The following is a 13811-nucleotide window of genomic DNA, read 5'->3' on the forward strand; positions in this document are numbered from 1 at the left end:
AAAATCAGAATACTCTTCCTCTTGTAAAGATAATCTATGTTTTGCTTGTCTTAAATTATATTCTATTTTTTTAATTACTAGTAAATAACTGATGATAAAATATATTTTTTATTTATTAACATAAATTTTATTCCTTAATAAAATTATAAATTTTTACTAAATACATATTTGAACTTTAATATAAACTTAGATCTTTTAATTTGAATATCAACAATTATATATTATATTGCAATAATAGATGAACCAATAATGATTTAATAAAATTTATATAAACAGTTAATACTTAAAATATTAATAAAAATATTTTAGTAAATAAGAAGAATTAATTATATCATTTGTAATAAAATAGACTTTTTCAATATTTATATACGAGCTATTTTTTTAAAACGGAAAAATATCAATTAAATCCTCATTTTTTTACATAATTTAAAACCAATCCATAAACATTTCAGATCACTTTGGTTTGATATAGTCTTGCAAGAAAATAATAAATAGCCGTTATATTAATTCCCCAGTCTTTAACGGTCACCTTTTTCAAAATCAAAATCCCTCCTTTATTTTTTTTTTCTCTCTGCCGTATAAAATCCTAATTCTCTCTCTGTCTCACTCCAAACCCAGAATTTCGCTTTCTCTTTCTTTTTAAAGAAATCCAAGAAAGAGAAAGACTATTAAACCCTAATAACAATGAGTAGCATCCGAGAAGAAGAAGAGGAGAGAAGGATGATACCAGTTTTTACAGTAATAAAGAATGGTGCAATTCTCAAGAACATATTTCTTGTCAACAACAACTCGCCATCAAAGCTTAATTCATTCACAGTTGGAGAGAACCCAGATCAAGAAGCTGAAGAGATCTTGATTGTTGGTAGACATCCAGATTGCAATATTGTGTTATTGCACCCTAGCATTAGCAGATTTCACCTTCAAATCAATTCAAAACCCTCTTTGCAGAAGCTTTTTATCACTGATTTATCTTCTGGTAATCTCTTTTCCTTTTGCCTTTCTTTTTTAAAAAAGAATTTTCTGTATACTGATTTTAGGGTTCAAGTTTAATGGGTATTGTAGTTCTTGGTGGGTAATAATAATCTATTTTGTTTTCTCTTCAATTTCTTTTGGAGGGTTCTTGAAGGTTGGGATTTTAAATGGGTTCTTGCTCAGCTTTTCTGATTTAATTATCTTTAAAGAATTGAACTTTTATTTCTGTTATTGATCGGTTCTTGCTTTTTATGCATGGCTTTTGATTTGTTGGGTCATTCCTTGGAGAATTAATTTGTTATGTGGTCTTGCTCTGCTTTCTTCTATGTGATCTTCAAGTTTTTTTTTCTTATCAAGATTGTCTTATAGGCTTCTCTTTCTTGAACTAGTCCATGGGACATGGGTTTCAGAGAAGAGGATTGATCCAGGGCTTCGCATGGAGCTGAAAGAGGGTGATACAATTAGGGTTGGTAGTTCAACAAGGGTCTACAGGCTGCACTGGGTTCCTATGAAACGTGCATATGATATTGAGAACCCATTTATATCACCTTCAGACTTGGCGATGATTGAAGAGAAAGAAGAAGAGACTGAAGTGCTAGAAGAGGAAAATGTAGGAAAAATATCTCAGGTGAGTGAAATCAGGCTTTAGATTAGAAAAGTTAGAAATATGCCAGGTAGGAATGTATTACTGTAAGCAGTTTAAATTTTGAAGAAAGATGTTGAAGGTGTCCTTTATCTTGGAATTATACAGGATGAATCTTCGTTGGCAACTGAAACTAAACATGATGAAGAGAGAGACAAATTGGCAGTTCTAGGAAGAGCAAAGGAAATATATCAGGTGAAGTTTATGGTTGTAGCAGCGATTTAAAGGTTTTAGACGTTAAAACATTTAATTGATTCTTCTTGTTGTGCCTTCTTTTGTTCTTTGCAGGAGATGAATTCTCTGTCCACTGAAAATGGAGAAATTCAATCTGTGGATTCAGTTCTGGAAGGAATTGTGTCACTGTTTCCTGATGAGAATTCTGGATCAATTAAAGAGATGGCATCAGCTCCACTGATACCTGAAGAAATGGATTCTTCTTTTCATGTTGAGAAGGAAGAAATAGTATGCTCAACTGGAAATGATCATGAATTGACTCTCAAAAGTGTTGGGGGAGTTATATTGCAAACTTTGAGTCAGCTATTCTATGAATGCAAACAGAGTTCAGATTGTAATTCTGCTATAGAAGCAGCGCTGGAGGAAGAGAAAGCAGACGTTTACATGGCAAGAATAGAGCTAGAACCCAATGTTGAAGTGAAAAACCCAAGTTCAGATTATCATTCTGCTATAGAAGCAGTGCTGGAGGTTGAAAAGACAGACATTTCCAAGGAAAGAGTAGAGCTAGAATCCAATGTTGAAATGACTTCATCATCTTTTTCAGAAGCGGATGCCAATTCATCCTGTGAAATACTGAAAGTAGCTGAAAAGCAAAGCATGTTGAGGGAAGGCCGCAGGCAGATGGATGCTCTAGAAGCAGTGCTGGAGGAAGAAAAAGCAGACGTTTCCATGGCAAGAATAGAGCTAGAATCCCATGTAGTGTGTAACCCAAGTTCAGATTATCATTCTGCTATAGAAGCTGTGCTGGAGGGCAAAAGGACAGACATTTCCAAGGAAAATCTAGAATCCAATTTTGAAGTGACTTCATCATCTTTTTTAGAAGCGGATGCCGATTCAGGCTGTGAAATACTGGAAGTAGCTGAAAAGCAAAGCATGTTGAGGAGAGACCACAGACAGATGGATGCTCTCGAAGCAGTGCTGGAGGAAGAAAAAGCAGACGTTTCCATGGCAAGAATAGAGCTAGAATCCCATGTAGTGTGTAACCCAAGTTCAGATTATTATTCTTGTATAGAAGCTGTGCTGGAGGTTGAAAAGACAGACATTTCCAAGGAGAATCTAGAATCCAATTTTGAAGTGACTTCATCATCTTTTTCAGAAGTGGATGCCGATTCAGCCTATGAAATACTGGAAGTAGCTGAAAAGCAAAGCATGTTGAGGAAAGACCACAGGCAGATGGATGCTCTAGAAGCAGTGCTGGAGGAAGAAAAAGCAGACGTTTCCATGGCCAGAATAGAGCTAGAATCCCATGTAGCGTGTAACCCAAGTTCAGATTATCATTCTGCTATAGAGGCTATGCTGGAGGTCAAAAAGACGGACATTTCCAAGGAAAATCTAGAATCCAATGTTGAAGTGACTTCATCATCTTTTTCAGAAGTGGATGCCGATTCAGCCTATGAAATACTGGAAGTAGCTGAAAAGCAAAGCATGTTGAAGAAAGACCACAGGCAGATGGATGCTCTAGAATGTGTGAACTCTATGTTGCCAGAAGTAAATCCTTCCGAGACCAACAATGCACAGGTCAACAATGAAAACCAGATATTTGAACCTCTTGATGCTCTGCGTCCACTTTACGAAGAAGGAGACCCAGAGAATGCTCCAGAAAATCAAAACTTGAATATACTGATTAGGCCACAAACTCTATGTGCTGATGATACTGCAATCACTGAAACACTTGAAAACAAGGAAAACCAGAATTATTCTATGAAAGAATATGGACAGAGTGAGTTCACAGGTGCTTGCTCCCTTATAACAGAATCTGTGAACTCATCTTTGCCTCTGGGTGAAGTTCTCTCTGAGATTGCAGATGGCAAGGAAAGCCAGACACCACAATCTACTTTCTTTGCAATTGAGAACTTGGAGAACATAGGGAGCCCTCCTATCAGATCAGAGAAAAAATCCAGCTCCTGTAACATTTGGTCAAGAAGAGGTAAACCTGATACTCCTCTTCAGCTTCAAACAAGTAAGAGCGGGAAAAAGAACAGGAGAGTTAATATTGATGCTGATATTGAATGGGAGAATCAGGAGGATGTTGAGAGCAAATCAATTACAAGGGCTCTTTTCTCTGGTTTGCAACCAATGGATGAAGAGATCTTTACTCCAGACAAGGAGAATCACACCCCCAATTCTTTTCTGCGTAAGTTTAGAAAGAAGGGTCAGCTAGAGGATATTCAATCACCCAAGTTCAGATATTCGAAAATTACTTTTAGCTCCAGTATTGGGCCAGATGAAGACATAATTGCCTCTTCAGACAAAGAGAACCAGACACCTAAAATTCTCCAACAAAGGAAATCAGCAAGGCCCTCTAGGCGTCAAATGAAGGTGGAGGAAAACATTGTGCTGAAGGAAAGAAGACTAGAGAGGGTTCCACTACAATTATTACTTGCCAATTCACCTGGGAAGAGCCTATCTGATGCCTCAGTTCCTGATGCTGCTGCAAGAAGCAGCAATTCTATCAACTGTACTAGAGAGAATTCTGTAAGTTGAAAAAATGAGTAGGATTACTTGTGATATAACAATTGTTATACACAAATTTTGTTGTATATAACTGAAGTTGTTTGCAGATTAACTCTGTTGGGGATGGAAGGAGGAGATGGACTATGATAGCAGATACAACATCCCTTCTAGACAAGGCGTCAAGGAAGTCATTACAGCTTTTAGAAGGTCTCAAGGGGACTCATTTAGTCATTCCAAGAATGGGTAATCAAATCAAGATTATCAATTCTCTTGCTCATAAATATTTTAGGACTAAGTATTGTCTCAGTAAGAGGTTTCTTTTCTGATAAGCTGCTTTATTGATCTATCAGTTATCAGAGAACTGGATTCTTTGAAGCGGCGTGGTAGCCTGTTCAGGAGAACAACAGAGGCAGATTTGGTTTTACAATGGATAGAAGAGTGTATGGTGAAAACAAAATGGTGGATTCATGTCCAGAGCTCCGTGGAGGATGGAAGGGCAACTGCACCAACCCCTCCGGTTTCTCCTGTCTCTCGATTCAGCGAGGGAAGTGGGGGATTCCTGTGTGGGACAAGAAGCTCAGCTTCATTTTCAGCTTATGGAAGTTTACTGGATATCATTTCACCAACTGCGGAAGACCATATTCTTGATTATGCTCTTTCGTATAGGAAAGCGCACAGTGATGGACAACTCGTCCTTCTTAGCAATGACGTAACTCTGAAGATCAAAGCCATGGCAGAGGTACCATAAATTTCTGTCTAATCTCTCTCTCTCTTTTCTACCTAGTCTCTCTATTATAATAAAGCATTCCTTGTTTGTTGCTCTCAGGGTTTGATCTGCGAGACGCCTCAGGAATTCAGGGACAGCCTGGTGAACCCCTTTTCTGAGAGGTTCTTGTGGGCAGACAGCTCTCCTAGAGGACAAACTTGGTCAGTCCGGGATGATGTAGTGATGAAGGAGAAGTATTATAGGAGCCCTTCAAAGAAATCATCCAAGGGTGAAGGTGCAAAGGGTTTGAAGCTCATTCTGCTCCATAATTCTCACTATGGTCAGTTTGTTAAAACAATGTAAATGTATTCTAGTTTGTCGGAAGGCCATTTTTGTCTGTGGGAATATGTGATGGATTTTTCTTTTCACAAGCTTGTTTGGAATCAGGGTTTGATGCCATAACATCGTGTATAATGTGATATAGGTTTTGTATGGTTCCAAGAAATATGAATGGTAAAGTACCTTTACTAATTAGATTAGACTCTACGCGGATTAGTTTCAGCACTACAAGCTTAGAGAGTTTATATGAGTTTAATGGTGTATGTCTCCATTTATATATCAAACTAATACATGATTTTTTAAATACAAATAGCGAAAATAATCCAAAAATAAACAAAAGAAATACTAACTAAGTACTAAATTGATGATTGACATATATTTATTAATTTTAAATAATAAAATATGTGTTATTTTCCTATTTGTTACAATGTATTGAATAAAAAAATTTCATGTATCTAACTAGAATAAAAACTAACCGATGTTAAAAAAATAAATAAATAAATAAAAGAGTGGGAAGAGGTGTGTGATACATTGATCCTCTGTTTTTTTTTTTTTTTAAATATATTGAGCATTTCCATCAAAATAATCCATTTAAAGAGTATAAAATATGATAAATTTACCCTCACTAAAGTTAAGAAGATTAATTGCTCGTGTAATTTCACAGTGCCTTAAAATACTAAGTATAAGTGCCTCTAATATGCACTTCCATTCTTCTATTTTCAAAAAAATTAAAATAGAATTTTTTATCCCTCAAATGGGCTTTGATATATTAACACAATGACTACTATTTTATAGTTTGATACCTAAAAATGTAAAATTTTAATATTTAAAACACTTTGGTCCCTATCAGAAATGACTTTATCTTGCAAAATGGTATAAAAGTGTGAACGAAAAATATAATTTTTAAAATATAGGGATGAAATGGCATAATGTAGCAAACTTCTAGGGGGATATTTGTAATTATCCCTTCAAAAGAGTAAAGATTAACACAGCACGCTCGATTTGGAACTCTTTTGATAATAGCATAATTACCGATTAAATATTAGACCTTATAAAGCATAAAATTCAAGTTTTAATCGGAAATTAATCCTTTTAAAGTTTTTGCTCTGCTAGACTGCCAACTCTGTGGAGGCTCACTATTTTAAACAATGGATGAGTTTCATCAGATTATTTGGATTTGGATTCTGCCATTAAAGGATGAAGTCTGAGTTGTTAGGCATCTAACATTATCATCACAGTAGCTATCATCAACTTAGTAGCTTCTGATCAACAATCATCGATTGACATCCCACCAGCAAAATACCATCTGTCAACATTGCCACCCCACCTCAATTATTTATCATAAATTTTCAGTTTGATAACAATGCCCCAGTTTTTAGTTCATCTAAGAATCTTATAATTCTGATTTGGTCGGTTTAATATTCTGAATTTTGATAATTTCATTGGTTTAATATTACATATGTGAATTTGTATTTTTGTAATTATTTTAATAATTTTTAATATATTTTTTTATTTAATAGATTCCCGTATATTGTATAAAGATATTTAAATATTTTAAAAAAATAAAATTTATTAAAAATTAAAAGTGATTAGATATTTAAAAAAGACTAAAATTTAATTAATTTTTAAAATGTTAAACTGATTAATTAATATAAGTTCCGACTATGTTATATGGCCATTTTATTAATCTTTAAGTTGTTCAATGGGGGAGATAAGTAACCAATTCCTAAATTGTAGCTACAAAAATTAAATAAACAATAAGGGAAAAAAAAAAAGAAGATGATAAAATACCAAAAGCTGGTGCCCAAAAGCAATGCTACCACCACTTTGTAATATTTCCATTATTCTTGAGCCAGGTTTCTAATAGGTGTGTGGAAGCAACAGTTGGCAACAAGAAGCATTTTACCAGCCTGAAAAAGAACCACAAGAACGAACGGAAAAGGATAGAAAGGAAGGAACAAACCCTTTCTTGAGTAGGGTTATGATGGAATATATATACCTCTAGCAAAATCTGTCATAAAAAATAATGGTTAAATAATAAGATTTATTTAAACTAATAATAGGATTACATGGGACACCCTTCAATTACAAATGTATCATTGATTAGAAACCTAGGATGATTTCATGTAAGCAAATACTAAAGGTACCTAGAAACATCAGTGAAGATTATTAGAACCAGACTCCCCTCCAGTTTTCTGGCCGTAACTACAAGAACCAGAGATGAGAAAAGATAATGAACTTTCTGTATCATCAAATGGAGGTCGAGGGAACTCGTGGAACCCACCAAAATTACATGTATCAAAGTTTAATGGCGAAAAATAATTAGCAGGATCATCAGCACCAACCTTCACATCCATAATATTTTGAGTTCCATTTCCGCTAGCAGCACCAGAGCCAAAGCTAAAATTTATACTTCCAACCTTGTTTGCTACTTCATTGTCATCCACTTTATCAGATGGTCTTGATGGTCCTTTTGTTTCATCAGGAGGAATTGCAGGAGTATGACCTTGAAAAAGAGCAATGTGGCCAAAAAGCTTGTCTTTTCTTGAAAATGTTGTACCACATGAACAAAGCCATTTATCCTTGCCACAATGCTTCTCATGAGTTTTCAGGTCTGCCATGACTGAGAATTTCTTGGTGTTGCATCTGCTACAAGTATAGCTTTTGTCACAATGAGTTCTCTTGTAATGGTTTTTAACACATAAAATGGTCTTCAAAGGCTGAAACTTTTTGTGATCCTTGTTCCGCTTGCAACCAGCAAATGGGCAGGAATACCTCTTAAGGACTGGTTCGGAGCTGGATTCCTTGTTCGGTTTTGCAAGTGCAGCAGGGGTTTTATACTCGTCACCATGACCTCTCATATGCATCCGTAAGTTTGCGTCCCTCTTGAACCCTTTTCCACATATGGTGCAGAAGTGAGTATGTGGAGCTAGTATTTCTTCTTTTTCTAGTTGTAAGATCTCATAAGAACCAGGTGGAAGGTTCTCTCCTTCTTCAACATCTTCTTCATCTTTCAATTCATGTTCATCAACAGAGTAATTCTGCTCAGTTCCACAGTTACCACTAATATCCATCTGGTTGGAATGATGAGAAAGTTTATTTCCACTACTATGTTGTGGCTGTACAATACTATTCATGCCCATCCCAGAGGGAAAAAGAATTTCCCCAAGATGTCCAAGCTGCCCACCGGGAGTGGCTGCAAAAAGTGTATGCTTAACAGATGGAAGAAGACTACCTGCAGTAGAGATCAATTGAACAATAATTGAAGTGAGATCAGCAGTAATGAGCTGCTGCTGTTGAGCTACAAGATCATCTGGTCGCTCCAGAATCTGGCCCCTCCGGCCAACAATTAAATGAACCAAGTCTTGTAACTGATGTATTTTTTGCTCAAGAAAGGAAAGATTGCTGAGCATGGCCTTGGGATCCCAATCTGGGATTTTATTGATTTGAAGTGCCTCATTAATATGACTGTCTTCTTCATCCATGATTTTGATTTGATCATCGGGATTGGAAGGAAGCAAAGTTTGGGTTTCAGATGGTAAATTGAATTCTTGGAAAGGTGGATCAGTCCTAATACCATAGATAGCAGTATCTTCCCACTTCTGCTGATCCTGCTGAGAACTGAAATTGGCAAAGGATGGTTTCTCTGTGGAAAGATGTTCTGGTAATCCACTACCAGAAGATGAAGAATTTGCCCATGTTTCTGTACATAGCCTCTCTTTACGATCCATTATCAAGTCTTTCAAGAACCAATGCTAATAGAATCTGTAAATATTTTCAGGAAAGTAGAACTTTAAAATCAGGAGACATATTCTGATTTCCAGAAGAAAAATTTATAAACTCAAATCTAAACTAAGCCAAATAACCATTTATTTTCAGGGGGAAAAATATCTCTGCAACAATGATAAGATCATTTAGCTTATATAGAAGTTTTATACACAAAATTACTCGAGAAATCAACATTCCTCAAAGCAAAAGTCAGGACAAAATCCGCCTCTTACCCTCAAAGTCAAACCTACCACTGAAAAAGAAAATTCCTTACATCTACTCCTAAAGACAAATCCAATATCCTAAACCACAATTTGTAATTTAACTCAAAAGCCATTTCACTAATCTCAACTCCAACTAACAAATTAAATTTCTCACTAATCCAAGATTCCAAGTGTCCTTTTAAGAGGATTTAAGCAAGAATCTCTATCAACAAAGCCACAATAATCCTGAAAAATCTCATCTTTTTTCAATTCAATGACTTAACCCAGAATCAACTTATCATCCCAATCCTATCTGTAAACATCAAAGAATCTCAAAATTTGTTCAATAGCCACAATCAAAAGCTAAACAGATTAGAACTAAAAACAACAAAAACTAAAAAAAAAGAATCGCTGTATAACTATAAAAGGAGCATCATTTTATAGAGAAAAACAAAATAGTGTAAGAAAAGAATAGACTTTCACCAGATTCAAGACTGCTTGAAAAAATATGAACTAAGCTTCATCTTTGGCTGCCCAAAAAGGACACAGAGAAAGAGAGAGAGAGAGATGAATGAAAAAGAAAATTTGGACTGAAATGAATCAATATATATCAGCAGCCTCTCACTTCCTAGGAAGAGAATACAATGCTGCCAAGTGTCAACATCAGCCAGTCAATACCATCAATCAAGAGCGTTCATTTGATGATGTGATTAGACTTGGACGATCCATTAAATCACAACCGTCCCAGGGTCAATCGTGGTTTTTTTGTTATGTAGCTTTTGATTTGATTACATCGGCTGCAGGACGAAGGGTCATTTTGACCTCTCAAATTGTGTCATCCGACCAAAGAGTTCGAACTTCAAATTTTCCACCAAATACACCCCTAGCTTATTATTTCTAGGTTAATTAAGCCCAAATTCGGCTTTTATATAGCGGGAAACCAATAATATAATTTTATTTTTAATTTTATTTATTCTTTCATTATGTTTTTGTTGTATAAAGTTCAATTATTAGATAGTACTAATAAAATTGTGTTTGCAATAAATTTGACCTAATTTAAACCAGATTATTCAATTCTAAAATTAAACTTTTATTAATTTAATTTGAAAAAAAAAACTGAGGAAACAAGTGCTTGAACAAGGGTAATTTTTGACCTAAATTGGCCTAAAAATTATAAATTTAAGATCTCATTTGCTGAGGAAATAGTAGTTCTACCTATTTGACATGTGGGAACAAGTTTAGGTACTAAAATGAAATTTTGTTCCATGGTGACTGAAAAGGACAAGGAAATTTTAAAGAGCGATTGGAGATGGAAAAGTGGATCCCACCCAACTGCACAACTCAACTAGGATGGTTCTCCTTTCTCTGTGGAATACATCAGACTTCTTTTTCTTGTTTTTCCCCTTTTTTTCTAAGAGCAATAAAGAGTAAATATTTTAATTAATTAAAATAAAAAGGAAAAGAAAGTGACATGTGATTATGTTTTCTTTTATCCAATTGCGTGTTTCTCTTAAAAAATAATAATAATAATAATAATAATAATTCAGTCTTTATAGTTCCAGATTTAAAATTTTAACTTTTATATCCTCCGAAATAATATAACTCTGCCACCGCACTGTAAAAAATGAATTATTAATTAGATAAAAATTAATTATGATTGCTAATTATATATTAATTTTATTTATTTAATATAATTTAGAGCGTATTTAATAAAATAATCAATAGTAAAAAAAAAATAACTGCATAGAATCTTATGTACTTGTGAATGCAATAATTGGTATTGTCTCCGACAGGTAAAACAATTGGTAAAATTACCCGTACATGAACACATTTAAATGTACCTTCTATTCTTCCAAGTTTCGAAAACAATTTCACTGCTTCTGTACTATCTGATGGGTCCACAAAAATCTATTACTCTTTTAAAACTATTTAATTTTAATTTTAATTTTAATTTTAATTTTAGATTTTTTATTTTATTTTAATGAATAATTATTACAGAGCCTAGTAATTTTAATAAATTTATTTATACATTTCTCATTTTAAATAAGATTTTAAAATTAACTGAGTCATTTAAAAAAATAATTGTATCTTAAAAAAAAACCATTTATATAATTAAATCTAAGTACCCAATATCCGTAAAAATAAATTCAACTTTTATATAAAAATAATAATTTGGTATTTGTTTTAAATTTATATGTATGTTGAATTTATTTATAAACGAGTCGTCTATTTTTATATTGTACGAGTATTAATATTATTTTACTATTAAATATTAACTTATAATATTTTAAAAAATAATAAACTATTTTTAATTATATTTTTAAATTTTTAGAAATCTTTAAAATCTTATTAATACAATAACATAACATAGAAAAGATTAAAATTTGGGACTTGGATGATTTTTTACCGATTCGTTCAATTCTTTTTATTTACGTAGATATTCTTTCACACGCTGAATTTATAATTTTAAAAATATATCTCTGACTTAAATGTAATAAAATTTAAATTTTATAAAAATTTAAATTTAATAATTTAATATTTCTAATATCTACTAGGATAGAATCAACTTAATTTTAAAATATATATAATATACTATATAGTTCTTATAGAGTAAGTAGAAGTATTTATGTACGAGTATCATTAGTAAAGTTTAAAAAATTATAATCAAATAAATGATTTAAAAACACAATCTTTTTTAATAATTAAAACATTTGGACACGAAAAGGATATTCTTTTTATTTTATTTACCTTGAAAATAGTTTTTGGCATAAAAGATTTGATATGGAGTTTATTGCTTTAGACAAAATCACATTATATTAAGAATTTATATGTTATTTCATATTATTCAAATACAAATCCCTAATTCTTTTTTTTTCTTGTTCTTAGTTTTGAAAGGAAACTATTTTAAATTTACCCATTTTCCAAAAAAATAAAATATCACTAAGTTAAACTTTAATTAGTTTCACGATTAATCTAAAATAGAATACTTAGTCTAAGAAACATTCTAAAGAAAGAAAAAAAAAACAATGAAAAATAGTCCAAAAAAAAAATGAAGAATAGCATTAAAGAGCACGTGCAACATACTTTGAGTTTACGATATTAGTAAAAATTAAATTAATTACTTTTATCATATTAATTAAAATAAAGAATGCTTCAATTTTGAACAATAAATTTATTTACATTTTCTGATAAGAGGGAGTATAGTTAATTGATTTACATTAGGAAGAAGTGGGGGAGGTGGAGCCTGAGGGTTACTGGGAACAACTCCACCGCCGAGTTTCGTTGGTCTAGTATGAAGCCAACAGGCAGCTTCTACCTTCCATGAAAGAAGGCCACCCGTAGGCTAAAGAATCGGGCTTGTTAAGTTCTTATACGACCCGATTAAACGATAAGATTTGAAAAAGGAAGAAAATGTTATCATTTACATCATATACATGCTCGCAAATGTCTACACTTTCTGTCTTTTGTTTTCTTTTGATAAGTCAAGTTGTTGATGTAACATAGAACCTCACAATTTTATTTTATTTTCTTTTGGCATTCAACATTTCGCCTATCCGATTTAGTTTAGTTAATCAGTGCGGTAATAGCTGATAGCTATTATTAGTTGATAGTAAATAGTGAATACCGAATAATTAATAGTTAATAGTTAATTTATATAAGTATTTGGTAAATATTTTTAAGCTATTAATATTAGCATGTAAAATGACATATGTGAATATAAATGTTTAAATTCAATAGTCCAAGTTAGATATAGAATCATAAGAAAATACTATAACATAAAAAAAAAAAATGTCTTTCTTGTATCTTTAGTAATGATTTCTTCTTACTCTAAATATTAATTAAAATTGGCAAGTCAAGAAAAATATATAAATCCACGTGAAATAATATAGATAAAACTATTTATGTTATAAAAATAAAAATAGCTTTTGTTGTAAATAAAAATATAGAATTGAAAGAGAATAATTTTGTTTTGTGTATAAAAATAATATTATCTACTAGCCAAAAGCTCCTAAGAGGAGATGACCATATTGATATTGTTTTTGTTTGAATCACCTACCAACAATTGATATTAAGAGTTTGTTTCGTTATACTGATTAATGCGGCTAGCAATTATTCAATTGTTAAATTTTTAAATTTTCACCAAACAATCTTAATACAATTATTTAAAGGGAAACAACTATTAACCGCAAAAAGTTTTATAAATTAAACAACCCCTTAGTCCTCATTAAACATGTTTTCTTCAAAGTTAAATGTAAATCCACTAATAATTAGTCCCAACTATTGAATCAAACACCATAAGAGTATCATATGACCAAGTTATATATATCAAACTTAGGTGAAACAAAAAAAAAAAAAGAAGGCCCTTCTTTGATCTAGTCTTAAAAACCCATGAAATGCAATTGTTATTTTAGAAGCATCTAAACATTTCTATCCACAGCACAAGGATCCACTCATGGCTTAGTATCTTTAAGCATGGATATTTAACTTCTTC

General features: G+C 32.5%; 2 protein-coding genes across 4 annotated transcripts; one reads left to right on the forward strand and one right to left on the reverse strand.

Annotated features, from left to right (window-relative positions):
• The first annotated feature begins 546 nt into the window (after positions 1-546).
• LOC8262742 (FHA domain-containing protein PS1) lies at positions 547-5543 on the forward strand. 2 transcript variants are annotated; one of them, XM_002526799.4, is made up of 7 exons: positions 547-976; positions 1362-1600; positions 1724-1810; positions 1904-4324; positions 4411-4546; positions 4654-5042; positions 5130-5543. In XM_002526799.4, exons 1-7 carry the CDS (start codon positions 685-687, stop codon positions 5370-5372), a joined length of 3807 nt encoding a protein of 1268 aa, XP_002526845.2. In that variant the 5' UTR covers positions 547-684; the 3' UTR covers positions 5373-5543. The 2 variants fall into 2 exon arrangements, with proteins under 2 accessions (XP_002526845.2, XP_048226788.1); XM_048370831.1 differs by having other exon boundaries at positions 835-976; positions 1342-1600.
• A 1829-nt stretch (positions 5544-7372) lies between these two features.
• Positions 7373-9954, reverse strand: LOC8262741 (protein SENSITIVE TO PROTON RHIZOTOXICITY 1). 2 transcript variants are annotated; one of them, XM_048370833.1, is made up of 3 exons: positions 9803-9954; positions 7694-9113; positions 7373-7553 (listed from the first exon to the last, which is right to left on the reverse strand). In XM_048370833.1, exons 2-3 carry the CDS (start codon positions 9077-9079, stop codon positions 7518-7520), a joined length of 1422 nt encoding a protein of 473 aa, XP_048226790.1. In that variant the 5' UTR covers positions 9080-9113; positions 9803-9954; the 3' UTR covers positions 7373-7517. The 2 variants fall into 2 exon arrangements, with proteins under 2 accessions (XP_048226790.1, XP_048226789.1); XM_048370832.1 differs by having other exon boundaries at positions 7373-9113.
• Positions 9955-13811: the final 3857 nt, after the last annotated feature.

Source organism: Ricinus communis, chromosome 2 (genome assembly GCF_019578655.1).
Source record: "Ricinus communis isolate WT05 ecotype wild-type chromosome 2, ASM1957865v1, whole genome shotgun sequence".
NCBI lineage: Eukaryota > Viridiplantae > Streptophyta > Magnoliopsida > Malpighiales > Euphorbiaceae > Ricinus > Ricinus communis.

Excerpts from the sequence above, each read along its gene's own strand:
- LOC8262742 (XM_002526799.4), top strand. The coding sequence starts at position 685 with ATGAGTAGCATCCGAGAAGAAGAAGAGGAGAGAAGGATGATACCAGTT. Across the intron at positions 1,601-1,723 it reads ATGTAGGAAAAATATCTCAG|GATGAATCTTCGTTGGCAAC; the intron begins GTGAGTGAAATC and ends GGAATTATACAG. Across the intron at positions 4,547-4,653 it reads TTTAGTCATTCCAAGAATGG|TTATCAGAGAACTGGATTCT; the intron begins GTAATCAAATCA and ends TTGATCTATCAG.
- LOC8262741 (XM_048370832.1), bottom strand. The coding sequence starts at position 9,079 with ATGGATCGTAAAGAGAGGCTATGTACAGAAACATGGGCAAATTCTTCA.